The following is a 26800-nucleotide window of genomic DNA, read 5'->3' on the forward strand; positions in this document are numbered from 1 at the left end:
CTCCTGAGAGCACTAAGAAAAACCTTGATGAAATGATCTCTGAACTATACACAGGTAAAAGCATGTGGTGGCTCCGGAATATATCCACTAAAAGAAGGGAGCTTACAATGGAAGAACTCCATCCAAGACCCAATCTCAACGCCGACCTCAAGCCCCCTGGGGCTGGAACATGATGCAGAAGCTCTGTCACAGCTGCTGAGGAATCTGCCGGGAATGTCAGGACAACTTTCTCATAGACTTCTTCAGTGCAAACTGAGGCCACGTCAACTGTAATTTACAGGAACTTTTTGAATGACTCATATTTAAATTTATCCTATTTTTATTATTATGGCCTGCACTTCCTATTTTTGACAGAGACCTTTAAATCACAGGGATTTTCAATGGATTTTTATGGTTCTTTCACTGATGGGACTACATTTTCTCTATTGGAATGATTTTTCAGAAGATGTCAGTGCGTGGAAGTAGCTTGACTGTCAGAATGACCGACAGGCACACAAAAGTTCAACAACTGGCTTGCACAAGGTCTCGGCCTGTTGAAGCTACTGCTAGGAAAAGAAAGGACAGAGACAGACTATGAGACACACTTTCTTATCAGCCAAAGGAATGAAGAGCCCAGCGTTCTTCCTCCTCAGCCTATTTCTCTGAATAATTCTTGTCCTTTTCAGAACAGGATGTTACATGCAATAATTGTGCAGCATGCTTGTATGCGGTGGGGGTGTAGAAACAGGTTTGGTGGGCAATTCAGGTTGGAAATGTGCCTCAGTGAATTAGTGTCATTTACCTCAGCTCCTAGTGTAATTGCTCTTGTTGCTAGCCAGTCATACTCAGAAGATCGAAATAAATTTTGATTCAGCATTCAGTTACGGGGTTTAATTGCTCTACAAAATATTACGCATTGTTACAAACACACCAGAGTAGTGGATTTACCCTCACATGCTTGCATATGAAAAAGAAGATTGCGTTCCACAGGAAGCAATCCCCTTAACTGCAAATAAGAGGCTTTAAAAAATCTTTGGCTTGAATGAAAAAAATGCCTTCTTCTTGGAGCCTAGCCCACATCCCTGGGTATAAAGCCCACTAGGACTTTGTGAGAACATCAAACAACAAAACCATGTTCTTTGTCCAACCTGGAGTTCTGCTCTAGATGCAGAGTTAGAGTGCTACTCGTGCCTTGCCAAAAAAACAAATGCGTACCAGAAGCAAAACCAGAAGCTCTATTTGCAATATGAAAATACTGTTTGTTTGCAGAGAAAGAAATGAACCAACATTTTTTGTTCCCCCCACCCGCCAAAAAAAAAAAAAAAAGAAACTGTTCAATGTTTGGGTTTCAAAGGAAAATGTCATGATTTTACCAGAACACCTCAGCAGTAAAACGTCTACCATTTTTCTAGTGTTACACCAACGTCCATCCAGTATATAAAGGCATGAGTGCTGTCAGGATGAAATACAGTAGTTTAATCTTCTGATTTTACAGCAAGGCTGTAAAAATTATTTCCTCCTGTGTTTTCTAAAAAAGTTCTTGTGACATGAAATGGAGAAAAACAAAAGCCGCATATCCCAGCATGGCTTTTTACCCTTAACATAGATGTGCGATGTTGTCTTTGGGCTGACAAAATAGTTTCAACGTTTCAAGTGTGCACTTTATTATACCTTACCCTTCCCCTCAGCTTCAGTGCCATTCACAGATTATTAGATTATCTAATCAGTTTATTTGCTTTGAATCAAGAGAAATTCAGAGAAGCTACTGCCATGAGCTTTCCACCACTTTTTTTTTGCTCAGGATTTTCCATCTTAAGAGACCAACATTAACTTGGACTACAATGAAAGGTGTTTTTCTTTCTTTGTTTGTTTGTTTTGGGGGGAGGGGGGCATTTTGTTGTTTTTGCTGTTTTTCTCCAAAGTTCATCTGGTGGACTGAAATTGTTTACAGCTCTTGATATTCTAAGAGGCCAGTACAATCTATTAACTTATTTTCTGTTTAGATAATCTTATTAGATCGGCAGTTACTTTTGAAACTCGCAGCAAGAAAGTTACTCTTTAAACTGACAATACCGCAGAATCAGATTTTTAATGCTCTGAAAAAAATATGACAATATAGACATTTATTTTTTGCTGTTTGTTTTTATATTTCTATCAGTTTCATGGTTCACATTTTCAATAAAAGGAATTCATAAATATATGCAAAAATTTCACAGCCTTTCTTAGAAAATGGCATTGCACACACAAGGCAAGAACTACTCAGCTGCATCCAAAATTATAGTTCTTTATATGTGCATGGGGAAATCCAGCTGTGAAAACAAGTTGAGGAACTGATAATCTTTTGGTGCAGTTATAATAGGCTCAAAGTATAACACATACATTTCTGTTTTAAATGTATCTGCTATTTCAATGCCCTCGTCTTTATTATTTCAATGCCTAGGGACCAATCAGGGAAGGGATCCAAATTTGATAGGTCACACCAAAATCACCAAAGGCTGCCTGTAGTCTCGCCTTCTGCTATGCTTGTGGATGTAGATCTCTATTGTGTGAGGTCATGCAGATGTCAGCGCATGGGACAGAACAGATGTGCAAAATTCCTGAAAATGGGATTTGTGAGAAGCAAGCAAGTGGGACTACTGTAGCACCAATTTAGTTTGGTTTAAACTGCTGTGAAACTGCAGCTTGGAGATGTGGCTCCTCAGCTTGGAGGTGTGGTTGCTATAAACTTGTTTTATACCTGTCTAAATCCTGCAGCCAAATGAAGGGAGTACCTCGTTCTCCTGCAGTCTCACCCATCCCCAGTATTAGCACTAATGAGGCAAGCTAGACAGCCAGACTGTGTTGTCTTGAAACTAAGTTGGGCTTTCCTGACACAACGACTATCATTGAAAAAGGAAAATATTACCTCCCAGGCCTTGTTTACGTAAGGCCAAATAAACACCAACTGGGGTGTAAGAACAAGGGAAGGACCTTATATGTGACAGCACGGGAAGAAAAGGATGGCCTGTACAAAGAGCAGCTTGCATTTTAGCGTAATGTGACGTCTCCAAGTGCTGGAGGGATGGCAGATAGACATCACCCTTTTCTGCCACTGAAAGGAGTTGCTCCACTTCTTACCTCCTGAGTCCTTTGCTTCTGCCCTCAGGACTTGTGGGCCAGCCCAGCTTGCTGCCACCAGTGGTCGCTCAGTTTGTTAATTCAACCCGTTAATTAATCCAGCCTGTAAGCCCAGGAACTGGCACAGGGGACAGACTGGGCCTAAGCAGAACAACACTGGTGGGCTCTAGACCCTGAACTCTGCTCTGGTGAGGCTGCTCCTTGAGTACTGCGTTCAGCTTCGGGTCCCTCAGTACAAGAAGGACATGGAGGCCCTGCAGCGTGTCCAGAGAAGGGCTGAGACTGGTGAAGGGCCTGGAACACAAGTCCTGTGAGGAGCAGCTGAGGGAACTGGGGTTGTTCAGTCTGGAGAAGAGGAGGCTCAGGGGAGACCTTATTGCTCTCTACATCTACCCGAAAGGAAGGTGTGGGGAGCTGGGGGTCAGCCTCTTCTCGTAGATAACTAGCGATAGGACTAGAGGGAATGGCCTCAAGTTGCGCCAGGGGAGGTTTAGGTTGGAAATCAGGAAACATTTCTTCTCAGAAAGAGTAGTCAGGCATTGGAACGGGTTGCCCAGGGAGGTGGTGGTATCACCGTCCCCGGGGGTGTTCAAGGAAAGGTTGGACATGGTGCTTAGGGACATGGTTTAGTGGGTGACAGTGGTGGGAGGGTGATGGTTGGACTAGGCAATCTAGGAGGTCTTTTGCAAGCTTTATGATTCTGTAAGTGTGTGATTTAGAACTGTTACTGAAACAGCAATTCCAGCCACTACGGAGGTTAGGGCAGTCAACCCACAAACAGACTCCGCGCACCCACCCTGAACCCCACCTCCCCCTTGCGGCCGCCAAAACCCCCTCAGAGCCCCGGGCCCCTCCCCTCAGCGCCTCGGGGAGAGCGGGACGGGCAGGCTGCGCATGCGCCTCCTCCGGCGGGCCACAACCCGCGTGGAGGCGGTGGGCGGGGCGGGAGAGGGCGGATCTATTGAGGGGCGGGGCTATGAGGAGCCCCCGCCCAGTGTCAGGCCCCGCCCCCTCAGTCCGGCGCTGGCCCGCGGGGGGGCCGCAACTTGGCCGGGACGGCGGCGGCGGTTCTGCGGGGCTCGGCTCGGCCTGGCCTGGCCTGCGGGGAGAGGGGGACGGCCGTTGGCACGGAGCTCCCCCGCGGTGGGGACCGGGGGCTGACGAGGCTGCCGGGGTCCGAGGGGATGCGAGCTGCGGGCCGGCCCCGCCGCGGCGTGGCGCGGGGGAGGCCGGGCCGGGCCCCGCGGCGCTGAGGAGCTGGAGCCTCCCCCCCGTGCCCCCGGCCCGGAGCCGCCCGGGATGGATCATTTCTGTCAGCAGGTGCAGCAGAAGGACGTGGGCCGCAGGCTGCAGGTCGGGCAGGAGCTGCTGGAGTACCTGCGCGACCCCGCGGCGTCCCCGGACGTGGAGCAGGACCCGCAGCGGCTCGACAGAGTGATCGACGAGCTGGCGGCATGGGTCAACTCCAGCAACTTCAAGGTGCGGGGGCGGGGAGGGGCCCGGGGTGCGCTTTCGCCACGCACCGGCACACGTACAGACCGGCGTCTGGCCCAGGCTCCTGCCCTTCCTCCCCCAGAGACTCGGAAATTTTGCCTGGCTTTGGTTAATACTTCTTGCTTTCTATTCCTTTTATCATTGCCTAAACATTGCAGCACATAACATCTTGCCCCCCCTCCCCCCCCCCCCAGCTATTTTCTTAGCTAGTAATTCTTACTTTTTTTTTTTTTTTTTCTTGCTACCACTCCCATTCCCTTCCCATGCCGGGCTCTCTGCACTTGGTGTAATGTTTCCTGGGATTGCCAGTATTTCCTGCAGGCCCTAAGGAGTGCTGTTTCACTGTGTTCATATTTTTCTCCACTTAATGACTGAATTGCTTCTTCGGGTTCCAGTTGTAAATTTTAAGTTTTTCTATTGCCTTTAGGTGACTTTTTCAAAGACGAGAAGTTATACGGTATTTTTATAGCTACCCAATGATGATTCATGTTTGGCTTTTTTTTCCTGTGTGCTTTTGGCTGACATACAGGAAAACCGTATTTACAGTGGACATGTGGGGGAGTAATATTTATAATTTTTTCTGCTGTTGGTCAGCCGATAACGGTAGACAATGTAGCTTTATTACCAAGGGCAATCGCATTCGTCTTAGTGCTTTTTTTTTTCCGTTTGTTGCTGTATGTAACTGTCCCTGGTCTGCACTCCCGTCATCTGGTGGCGGTGTTGATCTGTAATGCTGAGCTCAGGTCTGGCAGCTGGGCGAGAGCCGCCCTTCCTGCTGCGCAGAGTCCGTGAGTTGCCGTCTTGTCTCCTAAGACGGTTGTCCGTAGGACCTTTGGACTTAGTGCATTGAGGTTATGGTAATTTTTTTTCCTATTTCTGTAGTCTCAGGAGGAAAACATAGGAACACCTTGCAAAGGCAGTGTGTTCGTGAAATGCTTATTTTTACTCCTTAGATTTGACAGTGTTGCGTACTTGGCAGTGTTTGCACATAGCACTTCTAAGTTTGAGGCCTAAAAATGATCAGGCTTAGCTGTACTTGCATGTATCTTGCTTTTTTTTTTTGTTAAACAAATTTGTTCCTAAAGGTCAGGTTAGTTAGAGGGAGTAATGTGGGTTGGATAAAGATGATTTACTTGCTTTTGAATTCTTAATCTGAGGATAGTTGTTGGCAGTTGATAAGTGTGAAAGCTAGGCAAGTTATTTTAAAACATCATTAGGTGTAAAGAGGAACCGGTTGGTCACTTATCTCAGTAGGATAACATAAAAGTTGTTTCCTGCACTTCTAAATTGATGAAATTGGGAATTGAAAAGGAAATTTCAAGGTGTTGTGGTGGTCGTTTCTTTTTATCTTTGTAAAGCAGGTCATTCTGCTCACTGTTGATGTAAGGTGACAGTGATGTTGGATGTTAGGACTGTGTACAGTTGTACTTTGTTGTAACAAAGGAGGAATGTACAGTAGTCCAGATAACCTCATATTTTGATTGAGGCTTGCGAAGGTTATTATGAAATCTTATAATTATTAATTATAATTCTTATAGAACTGTAATTGATGTATTATAATAAGTAGATTTCTATAAATTATAATAACTCTTACAGTTCTTACCATATTATTACAGTCTCCTTTTCTGTGTGTCACCTATTGGTGGCTCTTCATACATACAAAACTGCATTTCAAAGCATGTTGTACATGCATTATTAATGGCAACAGCACAAGGTCTTGGATGTTTTGTTTGAGATCAGTTCCAGTGTCCCTGTCTATGATGGTGTTGATCAGCATCTGATGTTTCTAAATGAAAATAAGGAATATTGTGGAGAATTGTGGTTGGCATCTAAAATTCATATTCCATCTTAAACAAGCATGGATGTTACATGCAGTTGGACTTCATCTTTGTAGCTCCCTTCCAAGTGAAGTATTCTGTTCTATGTTTAAATGCTAGGTCTTAGTTTGTTGGTAAGCTCTGGGCCTGAATGACGACAGAAGATAATGAGTGTCACAGGCTTGTATGTTTCTCAAGACAAATATTTCAGTAAACTTTGCTTTTAATTATGGTATTTCTGTTGATTTGTTGGATGCCTTTTTGTCTGCCGAGGAATGAATATTCCTAGAAATTCCTACTTAACATCTCTCTTCTTACGTTGTCTTGAAGGTCTTCAAAGTCCTGAAGTAATAAATCCCTCCCAGTTGGCATGGCAGTTTAATTGGGTGATGATTATGGCTGGCAGTTGGCTTATTTGTCAGAACTGCAGAGCTAGACGAACTAGAGTTACAAGCAGGGGATATTTAAAGAAAGTTACAAGAGAAAGCATTATTTTCTTGGAGGTGACAGGTATGGATAATGAGGGACTAACTAACATAACTTGCTCTGGATGCACTGTATTTGTTCCCACTCAACCGAGTGGGAAAGCTTAATTCTTCTACATGAAGTGCTCCATCTGAACATCCTGAATAAGAAGAGGAGAGATCTGGGAGCTCTCGGTTCAGCTCTGTGCTATGTCTGAGAAGACACGACATCCTATGAGAGTTTCTGCCTCAAATAAACACGAGGAGAGCAACTGGAGGAAATAGGAACAGAAGGGCTGATTTGGCAGACTTGGTAACGAATGAAAAGAGATGAGGTGTTAAGTAAACAAGCGTGGACTTGTTATCAGCAGTGTTGAATTAAGAGGTCAAAACCTTTTTGCCACAAGTTTAATAGTGCTTTTACTTTTTGGAAGTTTGCAGCTATTCATAGCAGTTTAATAAGCAAACCTCAACTGGTAGTTACAAACTATGAAAGCTGATCAGGAAAACGTCTGCGTTCATCTTTCTCATTGAAGAGGAGAGCAGTTACCAGCTGGAGCTGCTGACAAATCAGTAAGGTGGGATTAAGAACATGCATTGATTCATCTGTGAATGGCATGGAGTGAAAGTTTGTTGCACAGCACTGGAAGCCTCCTAGAGAGGGAGATGAGCTGTCATCCCAGGCTGTCTGTAAAGGGGTGTCCTGGGGACTTGAGTTAGGATGTCCACTGTGCAACCAGCGATGTAGTAGCTTCCAAAGATGCTTGTCAACACCAGGGAGTACCCAGAAGAGGTGCACAATTCAACCTTTTTGTTTCAGACCTCATTACAATCACAGGGTTGCCCACTGAACTGGAAATCGTTTGCCTAGCATCTTGGTGCTACGATTGGGTTTATTATACATCGGCTGGGACTTTGATTTGTTGCTGCAACCCAAACGTTTTTCATGATTTTGTGTTTTTTAAATGGCCATTTTCCCAAAGCTGTGAACAATAGTGGGGAAAAAATGAAGGGGAAAGAATTCTGAATTTTTTTTTAAAGAGAAGTCGGATGCAGAGTATTGAGAGTTGGCTGATAGCATTACTTCACTGGTATTCGTTTTCCTCAGACTTAGAAATACCTGTCAGACTCAGAAAACTGGAGCAGTGATAACATTTGTGATAATACCTCGGGGTCACTTGAAGCAGTGAACTGATGACTTATTCTTGACGGTATCACATCCTATTCACATTCTATCACATTCTATTACTGACATATGTGGTCACTGGCTTTATGGGACTAACGTGGATGTTCTTGGTGAATACATGAGAATAAAACATCACTGGTCTTGTGTCAGAGCGGGAGATTTTTTTTTCAATGTTTTTTTGCAAGGCAGAGTATTCCTTGGGTTTGTTGGTCAAAACGCTGAAGGGGGAGAGATACTGGATGACCAAGAAAGTGGCTATTGTGTTTGTGCGTTTATGTGGTATAACAAGCGTGTGTTGTATCTTCTGTTCAACAGAACAGTGCCAGCAGGAGGAGCTTGAGGGTTTCAGTAACAAAGGGAAAATTGGAATGGCAATTGGGCAAATAGGCAAGAAACAAGGCTACATGTAACAGCCAGGGCCACCGGTGAGTGAGGTGGGAGCTGAAGTTGAAAGGCATTTGAACAAAAAGGAGCGAGCAGCAGTGACGCAGAGCGGAGACAGACAGAGGACCAGGTCAGAATATGAGGAAAAATGTCTCAAGCTGCAGAAGTGCATGCCACACGGCTGTTGCTGCCACATGTCTGAACAGACGTATTTCAACCACACATGTGAAAACATCTCTTACCACCACACGTGTGCACAAGGCTATTGCCACTGGGCGCCTGAACATGTTCAGGCCTCAGGCCTGAGCACGTGTGTTGCCACCACACACCTGAACATGCATGTAGCTGCCACATGCCTGAACAGGCGTCAACATGGGGGTAGCTGCCACACACATGAACATGGGTGTAGCCACCACACGTGCAAATACACGTCACTGCCACAGGCTTCCACAGACATGAATGCTTGTGTTACTGCCACAGACGGAATCATGTGTTGCTGACACATCCATGAACAGGCACGTGGCCATCATACAGCAGAACACATGAGAACATGAGTGTTCCCAATACACACCTCTACACACATAAACATGTCTTGCCACCAAATGGCTCCACGCGTGTGAACATGTGTTGCTGCAACATGCCTGAACATTCGTGAACATGTGTTTCTACCTCAGAGGTGAACGGGCGTGTTGCAGCCACACACCTCCACACGCCTGACCACGTGTTGCTTCCATATGCTGAACATGTGTGAACAGGAGTGAGCATGTGTGTTGTTGCCACATCCATGAAAATACATGAAAGTGCGTATTGTCACAACACGCATGTTCAGAAATGTCCACGCCTGGCATGTTGTCGACAAACACCTGAAAATATGCGAAAATGCACCTTGTTGTAGCACACATGAACATGTTTGTTGTCATCAGGGCCCTGAAATCATACATGCCTGTTGTCACCAAATCCCTGAAAACGTGTTAAAATGCGTTTTGTCACAACACGTGTGAACACATCTGTTGTCACCATATGCCTGAAAACACATGAAAATGTTTCATCACAAGATGCCTGAAGATGCATGCACATGTGTTGTCACCCTATACCTGAAAAGGCGTTAAAGTGCGTTTTGTTACAACACGTGTGAACACGTGTGTTGTCACCTTAAGCCTGAAAAAGTGAAAATGTATTTTGCACATGCGTGAATGTGTGAACGTGTGTTGTCACCGTATGCCTGAAAACGTGTGAAAATGTGTTTTGTCACAAGACCTGTGAACACGTGTGTTGTCAGCATATGCCTGAAGACGCATGAAAATACCCTTTAGCACTACACACCTGAACATACATGAACATGCGTGTTGTCATCAAAGCACTGAAATGTCTTCTTGCTTTTCGTCACAGCACAGGTGAACATGCATGAGCACTGAACATGCATGTTGTCACCAAATGCCTGAAAACATTTGAAAATGCCTTTAGTCACAACACACATAAACACACGTGAACACGTATTTTGTCACTGTATGCCTGAAAAGATGTGAAAATGCATTTTGTCGCAACACGCATGAACACGCGTGTTGTCATGAAAACTCTGAAAACATGACTGCTCACATTTTGTCACATGTGCGAACATGTGTGAACACGTGTTGTCACCACATACCAGAAAACTTGTGAAATCTAGTTTTGTTGCAACATGTATGAACATGCATGAACACTTGTTGCCATACGACTGAAAACACGTTAAAATCTGTAATGAAATGCAGTCGTGTTCCTCTTGATTTTTAATCTCTGAGCTGCTGCACTTCGGAGTAGTAGTCGTCACTAGAGATTTTACAAATATAATCAGATGTGTAGGGAACTGTACACATTGTTACAGAGGGAGATGCTGCAGATTTGTGCATTAATAAACAACAGAATACTTACGAAGAAAAGGTGTCTTAAAGGCACTGGATGACACTTTAGACCTAAGGTGGAGCTCATAGTTGGGAAACAGGTGCATAGGAAAACAGTATGTATATTCAAAAAGAATTTCTTATTTCAGGCATCGCGTTTTATATTGAGATTTTGTCTCAAGTCTTGTGTAGCTTTAGAATCTGGAAAAGAACATTAATGGAAAGCCTTGATGTTACCATAAAAGTTGATTTATATTTTAAGTTATTACAGTATTTTGCTTTCTCATTCTCCTGCATTTTAGCTGCAGTTACTTGTTAGCAACATAGTAATCTAAGCCAGGGATACTCTTCTGTGTTAGTATGTAATAAAAATGTGTAAATTTCCAAGTAAATTGTACTCAATTTTCTATCTTCTGTTTAAATGGAGATCTATTAATATTAAATTCATTAAAGTATTTTTAATTTTACGGTTGCTTCAGATCCTAGATTTTATGGAGGGCTTAGTTGTCTAGTTCCCTGTGGAATCAGGAGTCATACAATACTGTGTACGTGGGCCGGTCTTCCTCATATTCATCCCCAGTCGAATTATTTTTGGCCTCTCCTCTAGTGTGGACAATTGTTACAGATGAGGATTTTAAGAGAACATTGTTCTTGAAGAAAACATGATTCCAAATGTTATGAAAATAAATAGCTCGTAGGAGGGAGTAATTCTGCTTGTGTATTTGTGGGGAAAATTACAAACGCCAAAGCTTCAGGAGGTCTTGGGCATTTGCCCCTTCATGGGCAGCAGCTTGCGTTAACCACGAGGTTCAACAATGTAGGCTTGTGTGTTCATAATGAACAGTTACAGGAAATTAAGAATGAAGTCTTGGAACAGTACACAGGATAATAAAGGCGGAGAAGTGTCCTCACTTGCCAGAATTATTTAACTGATCATTTGTGACTATGTTTTTGTTTCTAGATAAATGGACATTGTCGTCTCATCTACTTTGTTGGTATATGGGAATTCCAAAGAATTCCAGTAGCATTTTGTACTTTATTTTGGTTTTTGAATTTTGAACAAGACCAAGTGAAAAGAAATAAAACTTCTATATTTTACAAAACAGGTAGACAAATGGTGTGGTCTGAACTGCTAGGGAAGATAACATTAGCTTCTCTGAGTTGTTCTCTCAGGAGTTTGGAAAAAGATGCAATCACTTCAGTGGATGATCTAGGTTAACCAGATTGAGACAAGCGTGTAACACCTGGGCTTTATTTGTTTTCTGTTTTAAGCTGTTAAGCTGTTTGCTTTTTCTGAGTCTGGGAACAGCTTGTCACCCTCAACTTCCCCCCCCTTTTTGTAAGGTTTTCTGTTTTATGTTTCTTTCAGCAGCTTAGGTGCCTGGTAGAGGAGGTGAGGCCTAAAGCAATATGGCTGTCCTGATACTGGTCCCTGCTTCAAAGGGGTTTTGATTTGGTCCCTCTTTCAAAGGGATTTTGATTTACAGTTTATACTGTGATAGACAGTATCTGGCAGTCATTTTTTAAAGAAAGGAGGAATGGAATTGCAGTCCTCATACACAATCCAGAGAGAAAAATGAAGAGCTTCTTTCAGCTCCTTAGTCCTCTTTATTCATCATTTGAATTTTAATCATTTGAAGTTGCAAATAGTAAAACATTGATTTTCTAACATTTAATTTCTTCCCGTTTTAAGAGAAGTAATGAAAAATCTGAATTGATCTAGTATATGTAAATATAATTGATCCAAACATATGCTGATAACTTTGTCTTAATGAAAGCTCTTAAGAAATTATCAGCTCTCTAACTGGAACTTTCTTTTTCTTTTTTAAGTTTAAGATATAGTGGTCCAGCTTGTTTGCATACAGAAGTCTGTAATTTCTTTAAAGTAAATTCTAAAGAAATCTCTAGTCTTCTGTTTTGTATATCTGATGCTTTTGTTTCGACAGGTGTCGTTACTGGGATTAGATGTTTTAGGTGCCTTTGTCAACAGACTATCAGGACGCTTTAAATCCTATATAGGAACCGGTAAGTGAAAAGTAACTTTCTTAAGACCAAAAGGTAGCACATTGCCCATCCACCCCCAGCAGTGGTAGCTGAACATGTAGAAAGCTTTCTGAGCTAATCATAGTTTAAAACAATGTCTGAGGATGTAAATGTATAGGTATTTCAATGCTGTTGTTGGAATTTGAATAATTTTATATTAACTTGTAAATACTCATTTTTCATGTAATTACTGATTTGTAGGTGGTGATTGTAATTTTTAAGGGTTCCAGGAATGTCTTTTCTGTAATTAATTTCAAGCTATATAGTTGCTTGCCACTCCTATGCTATATAGTTACTTACAATGCTCCAAGACAGTCGTCTAAAAATGATGTTAGAACATAAGTGCTACCTTCAGCTTGCGTTAAAGATTATAGGTTTTATTTGTGGATCATTTTAATTAGAGCTTTATGTCTGCTGAAGTCTGTGGTCTAAGGGGAGTGTGTGGTCCACCTCCTGCTTGGTAACTGCTATCTAGGTAAGTCTAGTTTTCAGTAGTCTAAACTTTTTCTGGGATGAAAAAGAGTGCTAGCTCTTATTCTTGGGTGAAATGTTTACTCAAATAAGAGTATTTCAAATGATGGATCTGTGAGTGCCTGACTCTGAAATAGTTGTTCTGGGAAATATGAGCAAACTAATCTGCTCAATTCATTTTGCTGCTGTCCTTGAAAAGAGATTGTGGTGCTAGGGCAGGGCATTAACATTGGTGGTTTATCACTGGCTATTTTTAACAGAAGGACCTAACTTAATGTCCTTATGCAAAATGTGTGTGTAATGTCTTGTATCTTGTTCCTACAAGCATAGCTATGTTAAATTGTCTGTCGAAATTTTAACTTTGCTATTCTTCAGGTTTCCGCTTTTGTTTTTAGTAGTTGAGAAATCAGCAAAATTTGAAAGTTTAGGAATACAAAGTTTAGTTTACGACAAGTTCATAACTAAATTAATTGAAAGCATATTTCAGGATGCTGTCGAATATTCTTTCTGCTGCAGTAAAGTGCTACAGAATTTAAATCTACTTTGTTGCAGAGGGTTTTGTTCGGCTGGTTGGTTTTGTATTGGAGTAGCATAAGGGAACTGGAGGCATATTGTGCTGTGCAGAATATTGATTTTGAATAGTGCCCATTTGTAGCGACAAACAATACTAGACTTCAGAGTGTTACTCTGCCTTGGTATGTATTTTAGCGATGTGTAGAACTTAAGAGTACAGCCATCTTACTAAATGGTTGTAAAACTTTCTTCAGTTCGTCTATTTTTGTGTTAAGCGAACTGTAAAGGTTGACACAGACAGCTCCAATGAAAAAACTTTTTTTCCCCTCCTATTTGATTTTTTTGAGACTATGAGTAAATAAATATTTACAGTTTTGTTCTCAGTAGCATTTATATTAAAAGAAGAAATGTACTGTCACTGGGTGACTGTTGAACTTGTATAGCGTAAGTAGACACATGAAGCCATGTATTGCAGAAGTATTTCTTTAGAAAAGTTGAGAAATAGTGCCCTCAACTGAAATTAGCCTTCTGAGATCTCCAAAATCAGGACCTATAGAGTGCATTATGCTAAATACGCAAGTCACCCTTGTGCATGATCAACTTTTATATAAGCTTAACAGACACTAAAATGTTAGTCTCAGTAAAGGCAGAAAACAATCTTTATTTTAATTACTTTTTTAAAGAGGGATTTATTACTTTTTTTAAGAGGGATTTATAAGATGAGTTCTGTTCGGTTGGTAGCTGTCTGACCAAGTCTCATAAGAAGATTTGGTTTATTTTCAGTTTTTTTCAGTGAAGCAGTAATACAAAAACTTTATTGTAAATGTCTGACAGTGTGGATAATCCAGAGTTTATGAGAGTAATTAAAAGCACACTGGTGAACAAGAAAACTGCTTCCTTCAAAAAAATTTGAAGAACTACCAGTTTCCCAAATCATATTGTGTCAACTTTGTAGATTTGTCTTAACATAATCCCAGTAAGACCAAAGACCCGAGTCTGACAGTGATCTGTTTGCAGATGTCTGAAAAAAATAGGGACAGGACAAAACTGCAGTGATAACTCCTTTAGTATGACCTGCCAGCTGTCAGTAAGTAGTCTTGCCAGTTTAGGGCCAGATGAAGCATAGATGGTTACCTTCAGTGTCTCCCCTGTCACCCTGTTTTCCTACAGCTTTATTGGGTTGGTCCCTGAACCCACATAGACCTTTGACTTCTTAAGTGCTATGTAGTGATGCTTAATTATGTACGGTGTTACAAAACTCTTATTTCGGACTGGCTTTCTGGTATCTTCTTGCTTGCTCACCTCTTTTATTAAAAAGGCAAACCATCATTTCTTATATTTTTTAATGCCAATCTTCATTTTACACAACTCTTCCAGGCCTCTCTGCTGCCCATTTCCCCTCTCTCCTCTGTGGTCTAATTGTTTCTTGTACACACATTGTTCCACATTTTTTTATTGTTCTTGTTGCCCCTTTCATTGTCTTTCTATTGCAGTGCTTTTGAATTGAGGAAGCCATAACAGCTCAGATGCAGCATATGTATTTGTGGCATAATGGTGTTTGTTTTTATTACGTCATCTATTACTTTCATAATTACTGATGATCTATTTGTAAAACTGCTGCTTCCTGAAAATTGACCTAATATATTTATGAAACTGTCTGCTGAAACAACCTGTGTCTTGTGCAGTGATGGTGACTTAGGGTCTGTTGTCCAGGGTGGTGTCCGGTGATAGGAGGGGAAAATAAAGATCGTGGTATCAAGCTTGCAAATGTTGGGAAAGTTAAAAGCAAATTCAACTAAGTAACAAGGCTTTTACAGCCCCACAGGAGTTCTTACTATTATTTTGTATGGTAGGCATTTACTTTCTTCTGTTTTAGTCAAATAAATGTGAGCATAGTATTTTTGGAAGACAAACATAATAGAACTTTTCCAGGCAAATTTAGATACTACTTTGAAATACTCAAAAGGCAGTTCACTTTTCATTTATTGCAGTAAGTCATTTTTGGTACTTGCATTCTCACTGAAGATCAGGATGGCAACATAAATATAGCAAAGCAAGATGTATATGTAAAGTACCTTTCTATTCTGTTTTCTGCCTTTTTAAAAATAAAATTAATCTTAGAGTCTATGTGAAGTTTCACTTTTATAGCTATATTTTGTCACAACAGACCTGGAAATTTAAATGTATCTTTGTTTTAGAAAAGAGTGTTATTTTTTGGTGACCCTGAAGTGTTTGTATTCATGATTCTGAACTCAGGAAATGATGGAAATATAACGGCATATTACCCACTATAACATAGCAAAATACATTTTTTCCTACTGTTTAATTTCCTGTTCAGGTATCACGGGGATAGCTTTCTTTACATGCAGAAAAAAAATAACTGATGTGACTGAATATTCACACCCATAAACATTGCAGGCTTTTCACTAAGAACGTGAAGGCTTTATTATCCTTTCCATCTTTACAGTCAACATATATGCCATTAATTCATTAATTAGTGTGCACCTTTAGTTTCCTTAGCTGGTCTTGAACCTGGTCTTCTCCTACAGTGGGCGGTTCATTCTTCCTGTCCCTGCCTTTGCCTTCTGTGGCCTGGGCTATGTGGCTGGAACAACCACATTGCCTGCTCTCTGTTGCTGATGCTGACATCAGTGTTCTAGGAGCTTGGACACAAAAATTTTGGATTTGTTTTTTTTAGTACTTCCAGTGAAGATGATCTAAAATACTTTGCAAACAATAGGTGTCAGGCTGTGTATTAATTCATAAGAGTAGAGGGCTATATTCTGGAAAAATAGGGCGGATTAAGGTGTATTTGAGTGTTATATCTTTCACGATTGAATACTGCTGATAGTTCTGTGATTAAAAAAAGATTACATAAGAGTACATAATGACCTTGTCACAATCTTTTTTTCCCCAGGTGATGGCATCCCTTATTAAAATACTATATATAAGAAATAATTTTGTTCTCTAGAAGTGAACATTATTTTGCCCTCTTTCCTTGCATTGGTTCCACTGTTGTGAGAACAGTCACTGAAGAAATGTTACATATTTGTCGATGCTTTTTCTATTCTGTATGGTTCCTAAACAAGGTTTAAGAAAGTCCTTTTCAGGCTCAGATTCAGTGGTTCTTGTGCCCAACACAAAACCTCTTATTTTGGCAGTATGTCCTGAGCTGAGCTTCCATAGGTAGTCCATTCCTCAGAGCTGCTTTCACATCCCCGTTCATTGGATGTTGGAGGGTATAGCCATCTCTGTTTAGTTTGGCGACTGTTTATGTACTTGTCCATGAATTTTTCAAATATCGAACCTGATGATACTATCTACGTTTTAATATTCTGTGATGACAAATTTGAAGTTCACTAGTTTTAAAAAAAAAAGTAAAAGCACAAAATCCCACTTATTTTTAAACTGCCCTCTAGTTCTTTTCAGTACTTTAGGAATAACATGTCTTCCTAAATTATCACCATCACCATCACTGGGGATTTCTACCATCAGAATTAGGTGTATGGCATACAAAAGTGACCAGTAATTCAGAGAGCTTTATTTTTCTTATGTACAAGATGAAGATTAGCTGGTATCCTGCAAGAAAATTGCAGTGTTTGATATCACAAGCCATTTTCTGAATTTAGGTCATGTAGTGCTTTGGATAAATATAAGAAAAAAGTAATAATTCTGTAATTGAATGTGACTTTGATTCAACATTATTTTGTTGCTGTTGAAAGAAGGGGAAAAATAAAAGCTACAGTAAAAGCATATAGAATCTGTTTCAATTTTAATATGGTATTGTATCATGATACATTTTTCTGCATATGTGAAACTATCCATTAGTCTATGATATGATTATGTTGCCATTCACTTCCACAAACAACCTTACAAGAGTCCATAAAATATGTTTTAGTAATTTACAAATCAAAAGAAAGATATTTGACAAGTAGAAACACAGATACCCATTTTGTGTATATATATATATATAAAAGGCTGAATATATATATATACACATACTTTAAACACAGAGACAGACATGTATATTAGTTTATGTGCATATATATAATAGAAGTTGGAAATTCTTCTTATAGTAAAAAGAATTCAGTGGGCAAAAATAATTTTGGAGGATTGCTGTTGTGCTTTATACTACCAATTTGAAGTGTTTATCTTCATTCTCAGGTGGTTTCTAGAAGTGATGGAAGAACCTTTAAATTAGACTTTTCAGAATAATTTGAATGCTTTTTCAGTCTTGTCACAAATAGGCATGCAAGTATGTTGCCAGATTTATTTTAAAGCATTGTAAGGACTTGGAAATATGCATTATTTTTGAGTTAATTTGGATGAAAAACATTTAGTAGAAGAATTTGACAATATTTGTTTGAGTAAGATTGCATCAGTGCAGACTTAGACAATAATTTTTGCTTTTTCTCCCAATTAATGAATGACATTTTTTGATGGAAAAGGCTTAAATATGCAGTTTAATCACAATGTGACTCTTCAGTAGATGGCTTTAATGATGTATGGAAAAATGTTTTCCCCCTCAATACAAAAACCAAAAACTCTTTTAACATGACCTATCATGGACATATATTGTGTTAAAAAATAATTGACATTCAGGTTTTATGGAGTGGTTATTTTTTTAGTGTTATTAATTTCATTGCAGAATTGAGGCTAATGTCAGGGTGTACATTCGGATAAACATCAACCTAAACATAAAACCGGGAGTAATTTAGGTTGGAAGGGACCTTTGAGTTCATCTGGACTATGTCTCTGCTTAAAGTATGGCCAACCTCAAAGGTTAGACAAAACTTTGAAATAAAATCAAATTGAATTTCTCACAAAATGCAAAGTAGGCTTTTATATTTATGTAAGAGAAGTCTTCCTCAGAGATACTTTGTTGCATCTATAGGCAAGTCAGTTGTTTAGTTTGACTTCGGCTTTTTGTTTTACTTTTTATTGATCTCAGGAAGCACTGTGTTGGATGTGTGCTGTAGGATTATCTTAAACAACAAAACGTTGAATATTTCTGTTGTTTGTTTATTTGCATGGTTGGTTTTGTTTGTTTGCATTGTTTTTAGAAAAGGCTGCAAAAGGAGACTCAGTTATTTGTATTTTTTCCCCAGAATAGATGTTTTGAATTGTGTTTATATTTCTGAATTTCACAAAAAGATGAACTTCCTGCAACATCTCAGAAAATTCTTAAATTTCCTTTAGTTCCCTTTATGGTTAATGATCATAGGTAATGGTCAGAGCTGTTCTAAGCTGTGCCTTTTCTTGTCTTGGTGACAGATTCTCTAAAGCTGTAAAAAAAGCAACAACAACACAACTCCTATGATGTTTAAAGCTCTTTACATCCTATCTGGAATCCAGCTGTCTGGAATACATTCCTGTAGCATTTATTTATTTATTGCATAACAATTATTATTATCAGAATGACTTTTACCTGAAGCGATTCATGCTCGACTGATAGGCTGTGAATTAGAGTACCATCTGCTTGCTGCCTATGGGCACCTCATTATATGACCCCTAAAAATGCAGTCTCATTAAATATAAGAGTAGAGGAATCATAGCTTTCCTTGGTTTCTGTTTTGTTCTAACTAATACTAGTTCTTTTAAAACCAGCTTAGGGCTAAAAAATTTCAGACGATGACAATTTTCCAATTTTCTTGATGGTCTAATGCACCTCTTTAAACTGTTTGGACTTGAAACCTCTTTCCTCATGTTTCCTGGGGCTGAGACCCTGATAGATTAGTTGTTATATCGTAAAAGAAATGTGTGTTTGTATGTTTTCTTTCCGCTTTTGGAGTTGAACAGTGTATCTCATTAATCCCATAAATGCTTGTCTTGGCTCCAGGAGAGACCCAGAGAGGCACATTAATGTCTGACATGGCTCTTGTTTGAACTTGCTTACTCTGGACCGGACTTTATCTTGAGGAGTGTCAAAAGGGGAGCAGTGAGGCCCCTGTGGCCCTCTTACCTCTGAAAGCCCGATAGAGATTCTTTGGTTGGAAGTAGCCTTTGCTGACTTTGATCTGTCAGACCAGCCATATTGCAGGCCCTGTAGGAGCCTCTGTGGGATTTTTTCTCCTGCACATCTTACCCAGAAGAGCAGAGGCTGCCTCCATTGCTGACAGCTTTCTAATACTGGCAGCCAATTAGTGCTGCTGCCTGAACTGGCAAGGTTTCTGAGAAAACCAGAAGATACTGCTGCCCAAGTTTAATCTCTGTTTCTGTCCCCAAGGTTTTTTCTTTTAATGCCTGAGATAAGTTAGACATTTTAGAAACAGGAATTTTGCCAACACTGAGGTTGTTTCCTTGGTAAATATTCTTGTTTGCTTAATGTCTGTTTTTTCCTTTCTTTTCCCCTTGTAAGCCTTTGTGGTTGCAACTCCAGTAGAGCTGACAGGGACTCTCTGAAGGTGGTTCACAGAAAGGGGTAGGCAGCAGAGGGTATACATAAGAAGGGCACTTACAAAGAGCAGTGGTCAAGAGAGAGGGAATAAGGGAGAGTTGTGAGCAATGATACACACTGAAAAACTCCACATTTGTGTTGTAAAAGAAGGAACTCTTGTTAAAGTTTAACAAAAGAAAATTGTTTGTGCTACTTGTGGCGTTCTTTGCTTCAGGGGGTCATACAGTAAAACTGCTCAGAATTTTTAAAAATAAGCGGGGTGCCACTCTAGGTGCTGACTTCTGTGATTTACTTGTTTATCATCTTCTGTCCCTGTAGAGGAAATAAATGTTTAATCTCTCAAGGCTGTACTCTGACTCTTCAGGCTGTTCTTGGCTCTAAATCTTGCATTATTGTCAAACTAGTAGTGCTAAAATAATTATGTGAATTCGTATAAATGAAGATTTATTTATATTTACCAAGCCAAGAAAAGGAAGTCAAACAACAGAGAAGAAACTAATTGGATAACAAGCTCTGTTAGGGATGTAATACAAACCTAACTATTTATGCAGTTAGAAAGGAAAAGGAATAAACAGCAGGTCAGATGTAGATAGCAGGTCAGTTGGAGGTAGACCAGGTACAATTAATCTGTGCTATAGAGCATGTTTACTAACACCTTTAAGATTTCTTCAGTGAAGAAAATTATAATATCTTTGTATAACAATGCCGAGATATTAACAGGAAAACCCGTGGAATGGCTGGTAGTGATAGGAGACTGACAATATGCTAAAATGTGGTGCAAGGGCAGATAGAATGGGGTACAGGTCTTTGTGGCTCTGCAAAGAATAATTCTGCATTATCAGCAGAAATTAATAAAAGAAAGAAAGTTGTAAAATGTTACTGGGTTTTCCAAATCCATTTGAAATAAATTAAAGAAACCAGGCAATTGAAGAAGTAAGCTCAGTAAGATTAATATAAAACAGTAGGGATACGTGAATCCATGCTGTATGTGACAGATAACATACTTCACTGGATAAGTTGGGATACTACTGCCTTGAATAGTGCCTTTATAGATGATGCTACTTCTCCATCCTCACATTTGTGTAACTCCAATGACTATTTGAGACTGTTTAGCTTGCAGACTGATGGCAGAAACAACCAAATGCAGCATGTGCACTGCAGCATGAAGAAGGACATCAGTTTGATAATGCTGGTGAGAAAGCATATAAAACATAAAGGAGAAATACCAGCCAAAATGATTGTTCAGTTGTATTTGGAATAAAGTTGGGGGATAAAAGTGATATAAAAGTTCTTAGTGATATGTTTTCAGGTCACCTATTCTTTGGGAAGTAATAGCGCTCTAATCTTTTAGAGCAGGAACTCCAGTTCTGGTGTTCTCGTACTGCAACTATGACTTAAGCTTTTCCTGGTAAGGATAGAAACCTGCCTAAAGGTGACCAAGTTAAAAATCTTTTAATGAACTCTTAGTGCGCAAATACCCAGTATATACTTCCTAAGGTGCCAAAAAATCTCCTAGCTTGTTCCTGTGGACTTAGTTCCAACATATCTCTCAGCTCCTGCCTTTGATGGACACATGGGTGTCTTGTTGATGGAATGCCCCAGTATGTCCTCAGGTCTGCTTGTAAACAGACAAATACTGGTACAAGGGCTGGACTGAGCCGGGAGAGGGAAACAGTGGCTGGGGTGGTGAGTAGGCAAAGCTGCTGCTTTCTAGTAGTAGTGTTGGCTTGTCCTGATGTAGAGCGTATTGTACTGTAGTTGCTGAAGCTAAGCTGTAATGGCTGCTTTGGGCTTAGGACTTCTTCTAAGGGCTTCTTCTTCTAAGAACTCAAAATTTCTTATGCTATGTGGCCTTGGGTTGGACAGGACTAGAGTGGAGCAAGAGGCCAGGAGGCACTGAATGCAAGCTAGGCAAGGATGCTTAGAGTATAGGAAAAGAGAGGGGCATCAGCAAGAGAGGATGCTAAAGAGGACCCAAGCATCTTAAAAATGGTCTAGGAATTTTTGGGTAGGGAGATGTGTTTCGCACTTCCCTGTAGAAAGGCTAGCTAACACTGTCTGGCTATTTTTCATCACCAATGCAGAAAAAGCAATAATCGAAGTTGCTCTTGCTATAAACATTTATGACATTTGCAAAACAAGTGATGAAGACGTTAGGAGTTCAAGTTGAAATATGTTTGCTGGCGATCCCCTTCTAGTTTAGCACTTTGAAACTTTATGGGTAGGCAACCAAAATCATTTCCTATTGGAGCTTACTCTGTCAGAAAAGATGAACTACCAAACTGAAAACCAGCTGATGGTTGCCAGCACTCAACAGCTGTATTCCTTTGTCTTATGCAACCAGAATACATCATGCCATATACGTGGTCTTAAAGCAACTTGCAATTTAGGGGGAAAACAAGTCAAGACTGCAGGCAGGAAAGGCTGGCGTGTTTAGTAATCCACAGGCTGTGTCATAGCTTAGTGCAACACAGTGACCTCATCTCTGTTCAGCATCTTCTAGTAGCTGTTCTCTGTGCTTGCCTTGGTGATTATAGCAAAGCCCTGGTATCTACAGCTCCATGAACTGAGTCAGCCTGCTAATGAGTCACAAAAGAGCAGTGTTCAGCAACACAGGCATTCACTATGCTGCCCTGCTTGGAACAGCTTCTCAGTGTTTATTTTTGTTTCGTGAATGGAAGTTTAGGAGGGGTCAGCTGTGTACTCCCAAAATTGACTTCTGAGGTTCTGGACGTTTCTTCTGTGTTCACAAAATGAGGGACACACACACACACACACACACACACACACACACACACACCCTTTCTTTTCACAGTGTACAATGAAGACAGCTATAATAACTTATTCAGAGCAGAAAGGGAAGGAAAAAATAGATGAAAAATGCAAAAGCTTGATAGTGATAGCTAAAGACATCAGTGGAATATCCAGAGCCGGTTGAATTAAGTGCTTAGATTATAACGATTAGAAAGTGTTCAGATACAGTAGGAGGAAAAATTCAGAATTCAGCAATGTATTTGTCCAGCAGTAATCACACTTCAGAAACAGCTGGGGGGTTTAATACTGTTATGTAGAAGCAGAGGACTGAGGAGACCTTCTGAATCACTTATTCTTTTCCCTTTCTTTTTCTGGCGCCAGTACTGCTTAGTTATCATTATCATTATAATCATCAAGTTCTATTACAATTCTTTCAGATTTCCCTTTCAAAATGCAGGGTGATAGAGTTATTTCTTCTGTGAGCTGAATAGCAGTCAGCAGCTGAGAGAGGGACCAAACAAAAAATAACTGTCAACTACTCTCAGGTGTTCAGAAATGTAACACCAAAAGCAGCAAAAGGTGATTTTACCTGTAACTTTTTTAACTGGTGGTGGAATATGAGAGAGTCCCCAAAAGACTTGTGGTAAATATTAGGAATGTTAGGCTAGTTTTCAAAGTTTGAAGTAAATGGCACGGTAATTAAAAACTTTGCCCCTGCTTGACTAGAATACTAATTTGGAGGAGAACTACAGGCTGGGTGTTGTGATCTGCGTTGAGTAAGAGTTCCAGCTAGAATTACCTTTCTGATACTTTCAGCTCTTAGAAATCTGTGAATCAGATCAGAAACAAAAGCTCATACAGAAGGCTGAGCTGTTAACAGGTACTGTTAGCCCATGACACTGATTTTTCCAAGTGGTGTTTCAGGTACTGATAGTGACTGTAAAAGCACTGTCCCATGGGAGCTAAGTGGGAGATGACATCTCCACCAGTTTCCCATTACTTGTAATCCCTGTCAAAAAGCAGTGTGCTCAGTGTCATTGCTGCTTGTTTTCAAGAAGTTGTACTGAAAGCACTGTGGGGAAGAATCTCACAAAGTGTGCATGTAGGCACCATACAGAGAACTGGGAACCAGTATAGCAAGATGTCTTGCACAATGCTGGTCTCAGCATTCATTCAGATAGCTTTTCTAAAGATCATATAGCATTAATTTGTTTATCAGCTGCAATTAAAAACTTTTCTCTGTGGATAAGCAAATCAAAGATTTGGCAAGTCCTTTCATTTTTAGTGAGTTCTAATCTCTAGGATGTGAAGTCATCAACTCTTGAATAATTTTAGTTAAATAGTATTGGAGGACACTTGTTTTGAAATAGTAACTTTTACTGAAGGAAGGATGAGTTTCCACAAGATACTCTAAGTGAACAGGAAAATTTAAAGCATTTAAAATTTTTGTAATTAAATAGCAAAATCCCAATGATTTGGAAGTAGTTCTTTGTCCTATCCTATTCTTTACCTCTCCCCACTACTCCCCAGGTCTTAGCATTATTTTTCAGAAAAGTCAGACATTCAGAAGCTGCTGGCATAGTTTTTGAAGATTAAATGGAAGTCGTCATTCATACAGTTTTTAAGACAGAAAGCTTTATTTTCTTCAGCCTGTTGGAAAATGCTGTGTTCTTTTATTTCAGTTCAATGCATTTGTTGTTCGTTTTGTAACATATTCAGAAATACATGTCAGAGTTGAAAATGTTTTGACCGTCTTACAGTCAGCTTTTATTTTTTAATAAGGTATATTTTAAACGTGTTTAAGGAACTGTCCTTCAGTATTACAAAATCTTTACTGGGTAAGTGTTTCATTTTTTTTTTTTATCTTCTGCAGTTCTCCTGCCTTTGATAGATCGCTTGGGAGATGCCAAAGACCAAGTTCGAGAGCAAGCACAGAATCTCATACTGAAACTGATGGATGAGACAGCTACACCCATGGTATGCTTTCACTTTATAGAGATTCAGATATAGGCCTCCATTGAGCTTTTTACTTATGCATGAGCTTGACTTTGAATATGTCACAATGTTATGGTGACTGTTAATGGTGTAAACGTTAAAGGCATTCTTAATGGATTAACACTGATGCATTGTTCAGCTGAAGATAAAAACCTGGCACAGCACAATTGTGCAGGTTATGCATATCATACCTAAATTTTGAGTAGATGTTGTCATGTCATGTGGCAGGACTTTGTTAATTAAAGGATGCTTGAAACAACCTACTGGATCTGTGATTGCAAAATGGGAATAAGTAAGTTTATTTTGCTCAGAATTTATTTTAAAATTTACTTTGTGCCTGACACTTAGTAGTCCAACAGTTGAGATGGTGCATTTTAACATAGAAAATCTGGCTTTCTAAATGTATGACAAACATACGTGTGAACCTTTGACAAACTGAGATGGGGATAAATTGCCCTCTGCCTTGTTTCTTATGTTGAAGTTCGAATTAAGCAAACCTTTTCACAGTTCTTAGCATTGGGTGGCTTCCAAGTGCTAAATATAGATATATCTACTCATAAGATTGTTTAACAGGACTTCATTGTTTGAGGACTGATATTATGTGTAACTCTGGGGAGCCTGGTTGTCAGTAGGAAGTGTTCTTTGAGTTCTGAATTTCTTAAAAGATCTGTTTCTGAGTTTAAATGCAGAAGTTAATAGGGAGTGTCTCTTTGTTTTTTTTTTTTTGTTTTGTTTTGTTTTTTGGGGGGGGGGGGGGACACCAAAACGAAGTTCTTTTGCTTGCTAGTTCCTGGCTTTGTTTATTCATAGATACAAATTTGAATGTTTGAGCACAAGGAATATGATTTTGCAAACTTCATTTGCAGTTAGAAAATTGTTTGTGGTTGCTTCGTTTGCCTGCTAGTAAAAACAGGTTGCATGTTAAGCAAGTATAGAAACCTACAGATCTGAGTGGGATTTAGGCATCAGAGTGTCATCCATAAAGCCTAGCCTTTATCTGTTGATGGGTTGCAGTTTTGATCGTATTCATTGACAAGAGACATGGCATTTATTTCATGCCTAAGTGCAAGTCACTCGCAAGCGACAAGTTCATGTACCAAGATGCTCTGAAGTACCTTGCTTACAGACCTGAAAGTACACCTACCTCTACAGTAACAGGCTTCGGATAAATGCATAGCATCTTGGATACACCTTTCTTAAAACAATCACTGATAAAGAGTGTTGTGATTCTTTGCGATAGGCCGATAGGCCCTCCTCGCGAATGAGCTCTGGATTACTGGTCCATCTTTCAGTTTCTGAAGAGAGCCTTTGTTGTGAGGCTGTACTTCAGCCTCAAGAAGAGGAGGCTGAGGGGAGGCCTCATGGCAGCCTGCAGTTCCCTCACGAGGGGAGCGGAGGGGCAGGCGCTGAGCTCTGCTCTCTGGGGACAGTGACAGGAACCGAGGGAACGGCATGGAGCTGTGACAGGGGAGGGTCAGGCTGGGTGTTAGGGAAAGGTTTTTCACTCAGAGGGTGGTTGGGCACGGGGACAGGCTCCCCAGGGCAGTGGTCACGGCACTGAGCCTGTCGGAGTTCAAGAAGTGTTTGGACAACACTCTCAGACATAGGGTTTGATTTTGGGATGGTCCTGTGTGGAGTCAGGAGCTTGACTCTGTGATCCTTAAGGGTCCCTTTCAACTCAGAATATTCTGTGATTCAGTGATTCTATGATAGAAGGAAGCTTCCATCCCCTTTGAAGCTTTCCTGCAGTGTTGGAAAGAATACAAGATTCATGGGGTCCAAGGAACAGCATGCATAAATAAGGGAAGGCATGGCTCTTCTGGTAACTCCCCTAGGGTGGGGGAAACCCAGCGTCAGGTGTCTGTCTCAAGACATCTTATGTGTCATGAAAAAATTGGATGAAAAGCTTCTATCATCCTCACAGCAGGGACCAAAACAGAGAAGTCTTTCCTGTGCCTCCAACACTGAAATACAGAGTTTTAGGCTTCCTTTCCTGCAGAGAAACATCCCTTTGGAAGAGCTGGGTGGAATCTTTTTTTGGGGATAAGACTTGTATCTTCCTGATCTTCCTGATCATCTCCTCTGGTCTGTTCCAGTGTGTTTTTGAATAGTACTTAATTTGTCCTGTTGTCAGTTCCTTTTTCTTGTTTTAAATGTGTTTGGGTTTTTCTTGTTGTTGTGTTGTTTAGTTGTTTTTTGTTTGTTTTTTTTTTTTTAAGAGCTAGACATAGCTGTACATGGGCAGGAACCCTTCAAAATATGAATTGAGCTGGTATAAGTGCATGAATAGGATAAAAGAAGGTTGGCAT

At 40.2% G+C, this 26800-nt stretch overlaps 1 protein-coding gene across 24 annotated transcripts in view; it reads left to right on the top strand.

Moving 5' to 3' along the window:
• The first annotated feature begins 4088 nt into the window (after positions 1-4088).
• Positions 4089-26800, top strand: part of CLASP2 (cytoplasmic linker associated protein 2) — a 141807-nt gene continuing 119095 nt past the window's right edge. For 5 of the 24 annotated variants that reach the window (XM_083826498.1, XM_083826465.1, XM_083826467.1 and 2 more), the window contains exons 1-3: positions 4102-4575; positions 12265-12343; positions 24370-24473. In XM_083826498.1, coding sequence (XP_083682624.1) covers positions 4396-4575; positions 12265-12343; positions 24370-24473 — 363 coding nt within the window. In that variant the 5' untranslated portion in view covers positions 4102-4395. Of the gene's footprint in view, positions 4576-5373; positions 5448-12264; positions 12344-24369; positions 24474-26800 lie in introns of those variants that run through there. The other 19 variants (XM_083826469.1, XM_083826495.1, XM_083826466.1 and 16 more) reach the window with 10 other exon arrangements.

This window comes from Anser anser (genome assembly GCF_964211835.1).
Source record: "Anser anser genome assembly, chromosome: 2".
In the NCBI taxonomy this organism is placed as follows: Eukaryota; Metazoa; Chordata; class Aves; order Anseriformes; family Anatidae; genus Anser; species Anser anser.